We start from the raw sequence: 16,517 nt of genomic DNA on the forward strand, positions 1-16,517 counted from the left end.
ATAAAAAGAAATGTCAATGAAAGAATGAAGAAAATATTACAAGCAGGAAAAGATTCACAATTAAAAACAAAAAATTAAACCATACATAGCAATGAATTGGCACTTCTTTGTAAATAACTGTAGTTGTTTAAGATTTAACTAGATTTGATCGTATATTAGCTTTTGGTGGTTGTAAACGTTAAAAACTGTTCAAAAAGAAGGTTAAATTCCCTCCTTATTTTGGCCGGCGCCCAGCATTCGTTTGCATTCATTTACCGGGTTTTACCGTTTACTTTACACTCTGCTTTGCAGTTTGCTGAAGAAATTCGTATGACTGAATTAATCAGTCAGCGCTTTTTAAAATAAACCAATCAGATCAACAATCGCTGAGCAAAAGTTAGCACCGCTGAGTCAGCTGAGTAACATACTGTGCAGTCACGTGGTGTCTTACCTCACGTGGTCTTCTAACTATGCTGTTGCTAGGTAACTGGAAGGGCCATGTGAGTGTAAACAAAGAAGTGACAGTTGTTACCGCTGTTACGGTATCACCCATCCAGAACCAATAAGTAATAAATAGTGTAAAAATAAGAAAATAAAAGGATTACGTATACAGTTTTAAAATTGCCATAAGAACATCAACAATGTCTTTTCGTGATTTAAGAAGTTTGTAAAATTTTTATATAAGGTTATATACAAAACTTTTAAAGAAAAACAAGAATATAATTTAGTATTTGCATTTTAATTTTTAGATTTTACCGAGATAATGAGGGTATTGGGATATCCAAGGCTGATATCGTTGGAAAACTTTCGGGTTCCGAATTTTCCGCTTGTAGCAGAAATTTTAGTTTGGATGGTGAAAAGGTTTGATCCAGATGCCAATATACCAGAAGAGCACAGTACAGAAGAGGAACGCGTTCTTTTGATAAGAACAGTTGCTGAATTTATGGTAAAAGCAATACAAAGAATATTATAATAGTTAATTAAGTAAACAATCTTTTATTATTGTACAGGCATTGAAAACAAACGTAAAATTGAATACAAAAAAATTATATCAAGCTGATGGCTATGCTGTGAAGGAGATCATGAAAATAACATTATTACTGTACGAAGCCCAGAAAAGTAGCAGTGATAAGAAGTTAATCAGATCGGATAGTTACAAAATGGCCTATTTTGATATTTCTGACAAGATAAATACACTGAGGAATACCAGAAAATTGGCCAGTCAACTGACTGTGAATGGTGCAAGCCTATTTGACCTGTTGGGACGCGAGGTCAATTTTCGTGAAATTCGAAATTCTAAAGTATCCCGACAATTTGATACCACTGAGGTAGAGACAGCCTTGAACGAGGTCATCGAGAATATTCGCAGGGAGATCCAAGAAACCAAACAACAAATTGAGAATGTGAAAGTATGGCACTGTGGACACATCCATAGTTTAATTATCGAACTTCTATTAATGTAAAAAATTACAAATACTTTTTCATCTGTCTCTGTTAAAGGACACCGAGGAGAATATCGATAGTAGAATAGAGAGACGTCGTACTGAATTAGAGAGAAACCAGAAGAGGCTTCAGACCTTGAAGAAGGTTCGTCCAGCGTTTATGGAGGAATATGAAAAATTAGAGATCGAGCTGCGACAATTATACGAGGATTATTTGCAAAAATTTCGATATTTGGCGTATCTGGAGCACGTATTTGAGGATAGTGCCAAAGCGGAGCAGGAGAGATTCGAAAGGAGGTCTACATAATTCCACGATTAATTGCACAAGGCGTTAAGTTACAAAACTCATTTAATCCAAAGCTCCAACATTTACAGGATATCATAAATTTTATTACAGTTTACTCGATTTTTTTGTTAAATTTGATATTTTATCTATAGACAGATTAGAGTTTGAAGTTTGGTTTTAAGAAATAAAAGATGCTTTCTTTTATAATTATGGATTTAGAGATTTTTGTAACTTGTCATTTCATATCTAAAGTCTAATAATGTAATTTTCTCTCTTAGACAAGCAGCGACTAAAAAACAATTAGAACAATTAAGAGCAGAAGACGCGAGTTTTGAGAGTATAATGGAAGGGAATGATTCTATATTTGTCACTGCTCTTCGGGATAGCCCGTTAGTACTTGGGCAAGAAGCAGAGAAACACCAAATTGCAGAAAAAACAGAGACGAATCATTCACGTGCTAAATCTGGTGGGTGTTGTAATTCTTCTATCTCGATTACGGTTTATACGTATTGTTTTTTTTTTCCAATTGGAAAATAGGAAGGGCTTCTCGAGTGCAAATACCGTCACAACGACGTATTTATGGGAGTATGTCAGGAAGGCAGCGAGGAGCAGTGGTGGAATCAAATAACAGCGTTGGTTCGTTAGACAGTGACAGCGACCTTTTGATTGAAGGTGATCTTGATGATGATGATGATGATGATGACGACGACGACGACGACGACGACGACGATGATATTCTACGCCCTGGAAATGGTGATCCTAAAGCTCAACAAGAGAAAAAAGCATCAGGCAAAAAGGATCGGTCCGATAATGATTTTTAAAAATTAATTGCAGAAATATGTCCTTGTGGCTCATTCATTTTCAATAATCTTTATTGGAAAATGACTTGAAACGAAACAGAGCTTTCATAAAGTTCACATTTTACGTGTAAATAACAAAACCATTATTCGCTATCATACCCCTTAAAATAATATATTATTTACATGTATTATTTATACAACAAAGTAGCACAAACAAAAAATGCTTTTCACAAATTTTCTTTCGGCTCGCCTCATGTTACATTTCTAAAAGTGTGAATAGTATAGTATACGTATTTGCACTAGAACTGCATTTATAATTATAATCCATATTCAATCGTTCGCAATGAAAATGTTGCACAAAGTTTTTCGTACAAAAGTTACATTAAAGGTAAAATCCGATTGAAATATACAATATACCTAGTCATTTTAAAATATATTAGAATTTATATGTGTATATAGGAATTTTTACAAATATTACTCTCCACACAAGATCAAAGAAAAATGACATCGTAATTTTTTTTAAAAAAGAAGTATTTAATTGATTTGCTTTTATTTTATCACTGCTATCTAATCATTATTTACATAGTACTGTTAGAAAGCATGTATATTGAACTATCAACTTTTTATTTCAATGGTTTATTTGGTATAACGGAATCCAACTATGGTACGAGTACAACTACATAATATTTAAATTTGAATTTTATCGATATGCGCAATTGTCTATCTAGAATTTGTACCGAATAAAAAATACTGAAAACAGACAATTATATCTGAGAAAAATTATTCTACGCCTGCACGTGCAAGCGATAAGAAATTCTGATTTAAGCTTAGACCGAAGCTTATAGGCTTTTCGCAATTTTTTACTCTCTCTCACTTGCTATTGGCTACTTGCTTGCTCCATTTTGATTATCTATAACCAAAACTCATCTGTAATAATTATTATCTAATATTCATCAGTCCTTGTTAGTTCGTACAGATATCAAATATGTCAAACAAATATATATAACAGTGAAAAACAAGATAAATGATGAAACAGTATTTCATGAGGAAAGTAAGAGGCTTATTTTCTTGTCCCAAAGTTTTTCAATATAAAAATATGAAGCCTCTTCTCGAAAGACTATGTCGAAAAATGAAAATCACAGTTGAAGTGAAATTAGTCAATATTAGTTATACTAGTTCTTAGTAAACTCGAGATTGTGGAAGTTGCAAAGCAGGCAGATTTTCTGGCATTTGGTTAGACTCGCCTACAATTGTGTGATTATATAATTGTATAAATAAGTCTTAAAGACACACAGGGAGCTGCACAAAAATTTGTTAATAACGTCTCATAGCAAGCTGACGTTGATGTTTTGCTACTGAATATTTCCTCCAAAAGGATTGGCTTGGATTTAGTTGACATAAGCGATGTAGGACTCTGTTGCTCCAATTTGGCTCAGGTCTTCCGAACCTTATCAATCAGGTCTTTCCCACAGTTCTAAGCCGTCCAATTGACAGTAAATTAAGTCTGCCGCCGGCATAGAAATAAATCTTAACAACACACTAAGAGTCCCAAGGAAATTTGCCAGTAATGTCCTAGTACAAGTAGACAATGGTCTTTCGCTACCTAAACGGTATCTTCAGAGCAGTTGGCATAGGCGCTACGGTACTCAGTTCGTCCAATTAACACTCAATCGTTGTCCAATTTGTTCCAGAGGTGTCTGAACATTATCAGCAAAATTTTTCCTAGAATCCTAAAACCTTCCAGTTGACAACCGATTAAGTATATGCCATGGTTTTATAATAGAAATAAGTCTTAGCGACACACAGGGAGTCCCAATAAAATTGTCAGTAGTGTTTCAGAGCAAATCGACGATGGTATTTTGCTACCTGATGGTTTTTCCAGAGACTGACCTGTGCTCGGTTGATATAGGCGGTACGATATTCAGTTGGTTCAATTGGCACTCGTTGTCCAATTTGTTCCAAATCGCTTGAACATTTTAAAATAGGTCTTTCCTATAGTTCTAGACGTTCCAGTTGATAGACTATATATTAGGTTTGTCACAGTTGTAGAACTAAGTCTTAGTAAATGGGGAGTTTCAGTGAAATGGTCAATAACGTCCCAGACCAGGTCGACCGTGGTGTTTTGCTATTTTATGGTTTCTTCAAAAGGAACTGGCCTGAACTTGGTAGGCATAGGCAACACGAGATTCAGTTGGCACTCGTTGACCAGCTTGTCCCAAATCGCATGAACATTATCCGCCAGGTCCTTCCTACAATTGTAGATTATCCTATCAACATTCGATTGGGTCTTTGCACAATAGTCTCCAACAAGTTGATTTGGCCTTACCTAAGAGTGGCCATAATTATAGAAATAAGTCTTAGCTACACGAGGAGTCCCAGTAAAATTCCCAATAACGTCCCAAAGCACATCGACGATGGTTTTTCGCTACCTGAACGGTTTCTCCAGTGGGACTGGTCTGTGTTCGGTTGGCATAGGTGGTATAGGACTCAGTTGGTCCAATTGGCACTCGTTGTCCAATTCAGTCCAGGTCGCTTGGACGTTATCAGCCAAGTCCTTCCTATATTTATACGTCGTCCTATCAACGGTCGATTGGGTCTTAATGCAGTCGTCACCTCCAAATTCACAGACCCTGTAATGATGAAGAATTGCAGCATCCGATGGGACGTTCATGGTCCCATGACCAGGAATAAATTCCCAAACGAAATGGTTGCCAGCCTCGACGACTTCTTCTGGTTTACAAATGTACTTTGACCTTTGCTTGTGTGGATGCAGCTTGGTCCTTCTTCTGGTCTTCCTAAGTGTTATCAGAGCAGCCTCTGCTGCTGTCCTACTGGTCACCACGAATGGATCATCAGCCCATTGCAGATAAAAAAATGCATTCTGGAACGAATAGGCACCTGTGGATTTACTCTTCACTCGAGAGTTCATCCATCTGTTGAATTATTAATACATTAATTTAGTGATTTATCTAATAAAGAATTTACTATTATATTAGGGAGGGGGGGGGGGGGGGTACTTACTGTAAAAGCTCGATTATCGTATCGTTATGGCGAGGAATGATGAATTCGTCCAAGTCTAGCAGAGCAACGTACTCGTATTTGTACATAGATCTATATAGGCAGTCGTTAAGTGCAGCGAATAATCCTTCGGTACGTATTTCCAATTGGGATACCATATCGAGTTTGTGCCAGGATAAAATCGTCAGAAGACCCTTCCTTTCATAATTTCTCAAAGCGCAGCTAGCTCCTTCGCCCACTGTGTCGTTGTAAAGGGTGACGTGCGTTGCACCGAGCAGTCTATGCAATTCTATAAACTCGACTAGTTGCAAAACCTACAAATATATATGTATCATTATATCTTGTACCAAGTTTTTTTATAAAGCGTGTATCATTAGAGTTTTTTGCCTTTTATCATATCCATAAAAAAGTATTCTATACTATATTTCATATTTTTTACATTTGACGAGTTATATAATATCTTTTGTAAGTTACAACTTAACAAATTACGCCTAGATAAATTTTAATGCAATTTGAAAAATATTAGCGATATGAAAAAATGTTATTAATCTTTTTATCCTTATTATCATATCTATATAAAAATCTTATATAATTTTTTAATATTATTAATATTTACTAAGAGTTATATAATGATTTATGTAAATTCTTGGCTTGAACATATAGTGTATATGTAGCTGGAGAAATATTGATAATATTAGAGAATTGTATAAGAGCTTTCTTCTCAGAAATGATCGTTCTCTCTATAGGGTTTGCTATTTGACCATTAATTCTCAGATACCCTGTATTTATTATGTTTTGAAGCAAAGGCAAACTATGAGAGCACATTTAGAATGAACTTATAATGTAATTTGGTCCTTACTCTATTATAATCATAATGGAGCGGTTTAACGCAAACAGCCAATGGCTGCTTCTTCATCGGTCTGTCCTCAGGTCTATTTTGAACATATATCCTATTGGTGGGCGATGCCCTCAGCCTTGCGACCACGCTCACTTCTTCCGGAACTTGACTGATCTTTGGCAATGGACAGATTACGAAACACGCACTGTATTTCAAATTCCAATTCTCCCTTATCACCTAAAAAAGAGTATCTATATTTAGAATCTTGAATTCAATAGTATTTTTCTACCTAGTTTCAAATTAATATAATATTAAGTCCATTATACTGTACTTTGACCCTAGCAGAGACTGTCACCGAAACAGTGGTGTTTGCAGGATTGCTTTGTCGATACCACAGACGACACCACACGTGTTCGGGTCCTCTCGTTTTCGTAGCGCTGATCACCCTGATGAGACCTTCTTTTCGACCAGCGGTTCCTCCGCTTCCTAGTCTATCGTCGTAGTACGCCGAATACACGAAGAACTTGAATCTGTGTGAGAATTAAACATTAAAAAATCCGTCTGACAAAACCATAGACAATTAACCCTTATCGGTACCTTGTATTAGTAACTGGAAGCCACTCTGCGTGTGTCAATCTCAAGCTTTGATCCAGCTGTGGTAACCGAGACTCGAAACTTGGTGGAAAACTAGGCACACCTCTGGAGTCCGTATGGACGAAGGATTTTTGCAGACCTTTAGGTCCATAAACAAACAAACCTACGTGTTCGTCGAAGCTTCCCTTCAGACCAGCATAATCCTCGGGCTAAAATTTCACAAATCGTTAAGTTTGTTACTCCCATGTCCTTTGAAGATTCCAGGATATAGAAATATGGAATTTACAAAACTACAATATTGGCCCAGCAATGACAATATTGGACAAATATTGTTCTATTATAAATTAGATATTCGTTTTTTTTCTCGGTACACTTCTATCTACCAGCAATCGCGAATGTCTCATTTATAAAGGACCAATATAGGCCCAGCACTGGCAATATTGGACCAATATTGGTTCATCAATAAGTCGTACATTCAAAACTACTGTCAAATAGAAGTTACTCAGCAAACGTGAAGGTTCCATTTTGAAAGGACCAATATTGGCCCAATATTGCCAGTGCTGGGCCAATATTGGTCCTTTATAAATCGGATATTCACCATTACTGGCAGATTAAAGTATCCAGCAAATACGAATGTCCAATTTATGAAAGGCCAATATTGGTTTATCCATAACCCGCATATTCGTGTGCGCTCGTTAAGAGAGAATTGAAGTTATTTACACCAACTTCGCCGTAATCTGGATGATCCGGAGCTGGTGGAAGTCGATGTCCCCCATTGCGATGGCTGCCCAAGGCAGAGGAACCTCCGATAGTGGTTCGTTTGTCGTCGATCAGGAACAACTCGGTCACGACGATCAGTCCAAATACAGCGAAGAACATGACGACCAGCATGAACGAGAGATTCGCCCTTTCCTTTGAGAGGCCTGCGCTTCCACGGCTCCCACCGCTGCCCAATCTTCGAAAGCCCATTTTCCTTGTCCTCTTCTGCCTCTGAATAATAGGTATTTCATCTCAAATAAATATTCAGCTGTACGCTCATTAAAATGCTCAAATAAGAGACAAAAAGGTACGTCACGAGACGTAATATATTATAAATTGGCAGAAACGCCGAATCGTCTAAAAATTCAATCCAATGTCCAGTATTCCTCTGTACGACGGTAACTATTTCGTTTGTCTCTAAGTAATACATTATTGTTTCTTGGTAAAGTTCTACAACTCTTTCTAAATCGATTTCAGTTGTTTGGTAACTCGGTCGAATTTAACAGATTTGATTGCTAAGATGTTGTTGAGACACTGTTTCAAACTTACGATATCTCGCTGACGTGAGAATATTTATTTACATTAGTTTTCCACGCGTTTACATTGGGATTGGCTAGAACAATACAACGAATAGAAAATATACGTAAAATTGACCTTGGAAATTAACTATATTTATCGTTTCGCAGTAATTGGAATTAATTAAGATAAGCTTTCAGTTATTTATATAAAACATTGAAAAGAAAGTAAAGAGGGAGCGCGAAATGAAAAGATTTAAATGTCAGTGGATTTCTTTTCATTATAGAATTTCTTGTTTTACCAGCATAATTATATATGAATTGAAATAAAGTCTTACTCACCTAAAGAGCTCCAGTGAAAGATACCGTTAAGCATGAGGCCGGTAGGTCGTACTGCAAGAAAATTTTTTATTCTTCCCATCAATTCAATTCTTTTCTCTCTCTCACTTCTAGATTTTACTTATTTTATATCGGTGCAATTAAAAGTAAGAGGGACACTTTTAAGCTGGCATGCATCGATAAAGTGGTACATTTTATTTTAGTTGGAGAGAAATGTGCATGAAAAAACAATAAAATAAATCACTTAGGTCTGTATGATTGTGACTCAGATAAGATAAAATAAATGCCTCTAGCTTGGAAAGGAAAAAGCTGGTATCGTGCCATCTGAATGGAAAATAAATTGTGCTTTTAACTTTTTGTTACTAAAATTTTTTAATTTTACCCACACAATATGTAAAGTTAAATAAACTGTGAAAGGAAAAAAGTAGACGAGTATTCTTCAAGCATTTTATATTATATAAATAATTTACAAACTTGAAATGACCAAAGATAAAGAGGCAATTATTTTATTAATGATTTAATAAAAGTGACGAGAAGGAGAATATGACTTTTGGGGATGTTGGATACACATGGCAGTTTTCTCCGGAGTCTCATTACCCACTTCTTATGCATTAAACATGAGTCAGAGTAATTATGTACATTTAAAAGGGCTATACAAACATGCTGCTCTTATGCTCGTCAGAATTTTACATTTCAGGAGAAAGAAATGTTGGCATCTTGATTCCTTTTTATTTTATCAAGCAGTATAAATTTATTACTTTAAATAGAATAATGCAATCTCCTCATTTTCTGTTTCAAATATACATATAGAATTAAAAATATTTTACATCCATTTTGTTACAATTGTATCATTTATTATTGCTAATATAATTATGAACTCCATAAAACTGATTTTAATAGAAATATTTTAATTATGAAAATGAGTTTCATGATAAAATTTTATAATATAAATCGAGATAAAAAAATTCAGTAATTAAATTGAGCAATGTTAAAATTATTCATAGAGGACGCTGCGCTTGAGCAGAAGTTGCAGCAGACGTTTGCGATAAAGCTGCAAATGATTAAATACTGTATTACATTTGGAACAGCATTGAATCGCATTTCCCAAAGCGACATTAAACGTATAGCCGTATAATAGATTAAATTTTTAAGGAGTTTCTTCGGTGAAATCTATCGACGCACTACTGATCCACATATATATATATATGTATAAACAATGAACTGACATTCAACCAGTCTATAAGAAAGAATAATAAAAATTGCACCTGTTTAGATTCCACTAAATTTTCTATAACTAACATTGATTTTACTTGCAATACTAGTATTGATTTCTTTCAATTTTAAGAAAAAATGTGTGCTAAGGTAATGGAGAAAATTTAAAAAGACTATATGAAAATTGTAATAATAATAATAATAAAGTGGTAAATGATAACGAAATTGGCCATAGGGAAAAATTTAGGGATAGTAGAGAATTGATAACGTGACCGATTAAAATTTTACTGGTGTTAAGGTGATTGAAAGAATTTGGAAAGCGTAAAGAGTATATGAAAATTGGAATAAAAATAATAAAAAAGTGGTAAACTGCAGGAAAGTTGGCCTCAGAGAAAAACAAAAAGATAACGAAGCGCAATCATCGAGATTTATATGATTAGAACTTTATTTGTGTAAGATGATTAAGAAAATTTGATAACTCTATTAAAATTTGATTGATAATAAAAATAATGTAATAAATGGTAGAAAAGATGGTCATAGAAAGATCAAGAGGATATTTGAGTATAGTATTAGTACCACTTGCGATTAAAATCTTAATGGTACTAATACTATAGAAAAAGTTAAAAAAATGTGTAAAAACTGGAATAAAGGTAAGAGATAATTTAGTCAGATGAGCAAGTCAGTCGAAGGCGAAATCAAAAGATAGTAGAGCAGAGGCATCTAGATGTACAACTAAAATCTTGCTTCTAATGGATTAAAAAAGAAATTAAAATATGTGAAAATTAGAATAATAAATAAAAGGTAGTACATGAAAAAAAAATTAAAGGAATTACAGAAAACGCACCATGACTTATGTTTAAAACGGTATTGACACTAAACCATTCGAAAACAATAGAAAATGCATGAAAATTAATACAACAACAATAAAAAAAAAATTTATTACGTGGGAACAAACTTATTCATAGGAAAAAATTAAAGGAAACTAGAGCAAAGACATAGTGACTTACGATTAGAATTTTATAGCAAGGGGAAGGCCGGCGGCGGCGCCGATAAAGCGCAGCTGGCATGCCGGCATATCCTTGACAGCTGTCAAATGACCAAAAACCTCTTTTATCTCATCATTTTCCACCAAAATCATTCACTTTTCCACTTCCTCCTCTCTAAACCAAGACACTCGACGAATACAAATATCAAAATTCTAAATCCATATTTATACAATTACATCGACCAATGAAAAACAGCAATAAATAAATGTTGATCACTAAAGAAGACTCCAGTTTTGACAGAAAAGAGAATAGAATATTCAGAAGGAAGAGTAAGGGAGTTGAGGATCTGTGGTAAAAGTCAAAGTATTTGTGAGCAGAGTGATTGGTGGTCATATAGGTTCACTGTACTTGATGAGGTGTTTGGTTGGTGTGTGTTGAACCTGGGATTAAGGATACAGAAGTAAATTGATAAAACGAAAGGACAGTTATGGAGTGTTGACGTGAGTTTGACAGAATAGGTTTTCGTTGTTGTTTCGTAAAACGTTGCGAATGTACAAACTGTGTGTAAAATGTAGCTCGCCTAGCAGGCAGTGGCGCACGCTCTTAGGGTAAGAGGATCGATCGGAGCACCCTCTGGCCTCTACTCTACCACCCGCCCTGTCGCCTTCGCCATTGCCAGCTCCACTCTGCCTCCTCAAATCCATCCCAAAGCAGTCCAGTTCATCGCCACGTACAGTTCTCGTCCTTCCCGTTGCTGAGCGCGACTCCGCTTTCCCTGCGCAGTCATCAACGCCACCATTTCCTCCTTTCCTATTATATCTTCTAATTATTTTCTAACTTCCTCCAAAAACCATCGGCTGCTTTATATTTTTCCACAGCTTTGCTTGCCTATTTTCATTTTATACACTTTTTCAAATTTTAGTAGAAGCTTATTGATAAATAAAAGAACTTTTATGTATACTTCTCCCTCAATAATCACTAGCGTCTGTTTGTCTTATTTTTGTCCCTATTACTTAAAAATTGTTCAATTTGTTTTCCTCTGTATTATTCTTTTATGTATTTAAATCTCATTAGTTATAAACACTAATTAAATTGGAGTACATCCCTGAAAATATACTACATAATTTGGTAGAGAATTCAGACTTTCACCAATTGTCCCATAAGACCTTTGTTTGCTAACTTTCCATTTTATTTATTTTTCAATCTTTATCAACAACTTATATTGGTGAATAAATCAACTTTCCTATATTCTTAACTCTATTTTATCCCTTTCTGCTTAAAAACTGTTGGACTCTTTTCTTTCTATATTATTTCTTTCAGCATTCAATTTTCAATAACTATAAATACTAATTAAATTAGAGTACATCGCAAAATTGAACTTTCATAAATTGTCCTATAAAATGCTTGAAAACTTTTATTTCATATTTGTACTCTCATATCCTTGCCTCGTATCATCACATCAATTCTGAGCAACGTTAAGCATAAATTGAGCAAGCGATTCCATTACATTCGATTCTAATCCTAATCGCATACGATGTATCTATCTATATTAGTGCTTACATCATAAATACATATAAAATATGTAAAGTATATATATTATTTGTCATGTTGTATCATAAGTAAAAGCTTCGTCTCGTAAAGCTCACTGCGCATTTAGAATTAATTGAACACCAGAAGTGTATGAGTTGGATACATTCCTTTCTTATCACGCATGGCATATAGAATTGCGATCTGGAATTGTGAAAGAAATTAATTAACTATAAATTTAGTACAATTTTCAATAAAATTGATCGTTACCTGAGAATATTTCAATGATGCTACTATAATTACTGAAAAAAATGGATAAGGAAGGATCGTAATTGACTAGAGTACGTTTGGTTTCTTCGCACCAGTTCCAAAACACCAGTTTTTGACCCCTGGCTTCTAGATCTACTTGAAGCAGTTTAAGATTCTTGGCCACGGTTGCATCGATTCTCAATACATGACGACCTTCTATTATCACTGGTATATAGTCGGCCCTCTTAGCACATCTAGAAAATATAAATGGATTATATATATATATTAACTGAAAGACATCATAACGAATAATTGAATACAGTCTAAGCTGCGATATCTCATCGTGTACGAAACAAGCGAATGTTTCATTAATGGAGAAGAATTCTAGAAGCCAATGGGACATTTAACCCCTCATCTTACGATGTGGATCTCGCCTTATTATCGTAAACGAAAGGGTTAATTTGATACTTACCGGGACATTACTTGCTCCCTGAGATATTCAGCCGCTGGAAAACTTAGAGACTGTTTTGGCGATACAAAAAGGACTGTGAGACTATCTATAGATCTTTCCTCTATCAAAAGTCCGGGTCTTGCCGTGAAATACAATAAAAGAACCAAATTCACCAAAACCCCTGCGATTATTCCATATTCGAGACTCAGACTGAGACAAGTCAGCAATGTAACAGTCAGAGGTAATATATCAGCTTCTGTGGAAGAGACAATAGAAAATAATAATAATCCTTGCAATAGAAAACTTGCTGATAAAACACTGACTTCTGGTTCTCCAAAGAACGAGGAATATTCGTATGTCGAACATATTATACATGGCGATTATAATAACAGCAGCTAAAGTAGCTTTGGGAATAAATTTGAAGATAGAGGTGAGAAGTCCAGAAGTCAACAAAACTAGGACACCAGTGATCAATCCACCCATGGGTGTTTTTACTCCAGAAGCATTATTGACAGCAGTTCTGGTGAAGCTTCCAGTGGTAGGCATGGATCTCACAAAGCTGCCAAAAATATTGCAAGCTCCCAATGCTAGCATCTCTTGATTAGCATCCAACGTTTTGCCTTTTGCTAAAAAAGAAAAGAAAAATCCATGAATATACGTGAGAAAAATAAAGTAAACACGAGACTTACCGAAAGCTTTTGCAACAGCAATACTTTCTAAAATTGCTATGAAGGGTACTGAAATGATATTGGTGCCAAGTTCCTCGGCTAGTTGAAGGAAGTTGTAAGTGTGATTTGCTGTGCTGATGGAAAAAGGAGGTAAACCAAGTGGTGGTAGACCCTCGACGATATCACCAGTAATTTTAAAGGGCTGCAGCTTGTAACAATAAAGCACATAAGCCACTATTATACTGGCTAAAACGACAATGGCATTTCTAGCCAATGAGAGTAGCCACATGAGCTTCTCTAAATTATTTCCATTTTTCCTTCCTGGAAGTTTCTACAAAATTTGAACTCATTATTAACAATAATTCCTCCAAAAGGATGTTTTTTTCTCTCACCTTTAGGCAAATTAATACAAGCATTGAAGAAATGCCCAGTACTGTGTCCCATGGGCTGATTTTTATAATATTATTAAATACTTGACTCAGAGAGTCGATGAAGGAGTCGCCTCTACCTGATATGCCCAATAACGTTCCCAGCTGGGAAGTTGCTATCATCAGAGCTGCTGCATCCGTGAAGCCAGAAATCACAGGCATGCTTATAAAGTCCACCAGAAAACCAAGATGAAGTAATCCCATTGTTATAATAACGCAGCCAGAGAGAAACGAAACCAGCACCTGTAATTAGAATATTATCAGTATATTAAATTAAACAATTCTACTATTTTTTAAAAAACTTACAGCTATATCTGGTCCAAATTTCATCACGTGACGCTGTGATAGTAATGCCATAATTGCTGTAGGGCCCACGGTGACGTCTTTGCTGCTACCAAAAAACATATAGACGAAGCATCCCATAAAACTGCTGTAGAGTCCATACTGCAATCAAGAGAAAGCATTATAAAATGGTAATGTTTAAAATCAATTAACATATAAAGTATTTTTTTTAACAAATTTTATTTAAACCTAAATAACTAACTAGGCTTTTACTGACTAAATACAGTAAAAGCGCTACAATGGCGAGTAAATATTTTAATTTGTTTCGTATCAGTTTTTTTTTTTCGAATTAAACTTTTATCTTTGATAAAATCGTCTTTTATTGGAATTTTTGTTAGAGAGCTGAATTACTTGCGGTGAATTTTTTAAGCAATTTATATACTTATTTTACCGACCCTCCTCCACCCTACTAGTATCTACGAGGTTTATATCGATCAAATACAGTAAAAGTGTTAAAATGGCAAGTAAACATTTTATTTTTTTGTAGAAACCAATACGTTCCCAGCCTTTTAATATTTTTTATTATAGGGTTTTGATAGAAAAATATAATTTTCTCGATTTTTTTTTTAAACACTTTACTTACTTGTGCTGGTAATCCCCCCACAATAGCATATGCGATTCCTTGGGGTATAACAGTGAGACCTACAGTTAGACCAGCCAAAGTGTCTTGTAAAAATTTGCTGAAAGTGTACGATGGTAGCCATGCTAGGATTGGTATTCTTCTACGGAGAATCTCCTTGGCATAGAACATCAATGACGTCTCACTGCTCCCTTTATTTAACAAAAGAAAATTATTAATAAATTCTATTCTTTAAAAATCTTACACCATTTCGTTTTGCTAAAAATAAAAAAACCAACTTCATAGATTACGACAAAACTAATAAAACAGGCGTTAATTTACCAAATATTTTCACAATATTCCTATATTATCATTAAAAATTAATTATTTACAAAAACATGCAGTTTCACGCTTTAAAGGATTAATGGCAATGTTAATTTATTAGATTTTATTCATCTTCAATATTTAAATATTAGTTTTCATATTTATAAAAATTCCAATAAGCTTTTGAAATTCATTTTAATATAAAGAGAATTTTCAGTCTAACTATAAATTGCACTGGTGAAAGTTTCGTCGGTTTGTTTTCTCGTTGACACCGGTGAATACATTTTGGTCAATTAAAACGCACTATTGGGGTTTCTATTTTCAATGGAATTCGCGTGAAATTTTCATACGCGTTGCTGAATCTGCGCGATTACCCTGAATGAGTAGAAAAAAAAGAAAAATTCACGATAAATCACTGGACGAAATTATAGAGTCGGTTGAAAAGAGAACTCGATAACTCTTATTATATGCAGAGCTAATTAGATGTTGGTGATCGAGACTCGTGTTCAACTCGAAAACTTGGCGACTTTTCCATCGCCGGACTAAAATTAACAACTGAATCGATTTGCTAGCTGCGAACAAGAGGAATCCTCATTTTTCGCTATGTTAAGTATATAATACGATGCATCCTTGACCCATCTTTAAAGAAATGTTAATTAACAACCATAAAAAAGAAGTCTTTACCGCTAAGCAGAATAATCTTCAACCACATCGATCATAAAATCATTAATGCAACGTTTTATGCTATTTAAAAAAAATACCGCTAGGACAGTATACACATACTATTTATGTTTTCATAAAACTGATATTTTTTATACCTCCTTAACAAATAACGCGGACCCCTTTAATCGTTAAACGAGAGTAATTATATTATACAGTTTTTTTTGTTTTAATCGAGAAATTACAGATTCAATTTTTCATTCTAATAAATAACTTGACGGGCTTATTATAATACTCGAAAAATCAAGGTTTTGATTTTGATAAGAAAGTATTATTAGATTTTAAAAGGAAAATTTTAAATAAAATTTTGCACTACTTAGCACTGCTCTGGATAAACGCTATCAATTTTGTAACAAAAATAACTGTATTATTTAACGTTTTTCTGACTCTAATAAAAAAATTATTAGCTCAATTTCTGTTATTTTGTTATATATCTTGCAAATTTCAAGTTTTGATTTTGGCAAGGAAGTATTTTTAGATT

At 34.5% G+C, this 16,517-nt stretch overlaps 4 protein-coding genes across 6 annotated transcripts in view; 1 reads left to right on the plus strand and 3 right to left on the minus strand.

Annotated features, from left to right (window-relative positions):
* Nucleotides 1-318, minus strand: part of LOC136779068 (DNA-dependent protein kinase catalytic subunit-like) — a 13,298-nt gene extending 12,980 nt beyond the window's left edge. The window contains exon 1 of the mRNA XM_066736388.1: nucleotides 86-318. The gene's annotated coding sequence lies outside the window, so the exon portion shown is untranslated. The remainder of the gene's footprint in view (nucleotides 1-85) is intronic.
* Cluap1 (clusterin associated protein 1) overlaps nucleotides 1-2,668 on the plus strand; it is a 15,990-nt gene extending 13,322 nt beyond the window's left edge. The window contains exons 2-7 of one of the 3 annotated variants that reach the window (XM_066736397.1): nucleotides 292-642; nucleotides 729-925; nucleotides 990-1,388; nucleotides 1,480-1,718; nucleotides 1,986-2,173; nucleotides 2,245-2,613. In XM_066736397.1, coding sequence (XP_066592494.1) covers nucleotides 621-642; nucleotides 729-925; nucleotides 990-1,388; nucleotides 1,480-1,718; nucleotides 1,986-2,173; nucleotides 2,245-2,528 — 1,329 coding nt within the window. In that variant the 5' untranslated portion in view covers nucleotides 292-620 and the 3' untranslated portion in view covers nucleotides 2,529-2,613. Of the gene's footprint in view, nucleotides 1-291; nucleotides 643-728; nucleotides 926-989; nucleotides 1,389-1,479; nucleotides 1,719-1,985; nucleotides 2,174-2,244 lie in introns of all 3 variants that reach the window. The other 2 variants (XM_066736396.1, XM_066736395.1) reach the window with 2 other exon arrangements.
* LOC136779072 (uncharacterized) lies at nucleotides 2,562-11,408 on the minus strand. The gene is made up of 8 exons (XM_066736394.1): nucleotides 11,328-11,408; nucleotides 8,574-8,624; nucleotides 7,678-7,947; nucleotides 6,961-7,166; nucleotides 6,695-6,893; nucleotides 6,385-6,600; nucleotides 5,529-5,839; nucleotides 2,562-5,440 (listed from the first exon to the last, which is right to left on the minus strand). The coding sequence occupies exons 3-8, from the start codon at nucleotides 7,924-7,926 to the stop codon at nucleotides 4,933-4,935; spliced, it is 1,689 nt and encodes a 562-aa protein (XP_066592491.1). The 5' UTR covers nucleotides 7,927-7,947; nucleotides 8,574-8,624; nucleotides 11,328-11,408; the 3' UTR covers nucleotides 2,562-4,932.
* A 537-nt stretch (nucleotides 11,409-11,945) lies between these two features.
* On the minus strand, nucleotides 11,946-15,992 carry LOC136779071 (sodium-independent sulfate anion transporter-like). The gene is made up of 9 exons (XM_066736393.1): nucleotides 15,540-15,992; nucleotides 15,017-15,204; nucleotides 14,398-14,535; nucleotides 14,056-14,334; nucleotides 13,685-13,994; nucleotides 13,319-13,621; nucleotides 13,017-13,251; nucleotides 12,566-12,798; nucleotides 11,946-12,499 (listed from the first exon to the last, which is right to left on the minus strand). The coding sequence occupies exons 1-9, from the start codon at nucleotides 15,598-15,600 to the stop codon at nucleotides 12,474-12,476; spliced, it is 1,773 nt and encodes a 590-aa protein (XP_066592490.1). The 5' UTR covers nucleotides 15,601-15,992; the 3' UTR covers nucleotides 11,946-12,473.
* Nucleotides 15,993-16,517: the final 525 nt, after the last annotated feature.

This window comes from Prorops nasuta, unplaced genomic scaffold (assembly GCF_024137725.1).
Source record: "Prorops nasuta isolate Cenicafe-Biocafe unplaced genomic scaffold, Cenicafe_Pnas_1.2 PNAS00015, whole genome shotgun sequence".
Taxonomy (NCBI): domain Eukaryota; kingdom Metazoa; phylum Arthropoda; class Insecta; order Hymenoptera; family Bethylidae; genus Prorops; species Prorops nasuta.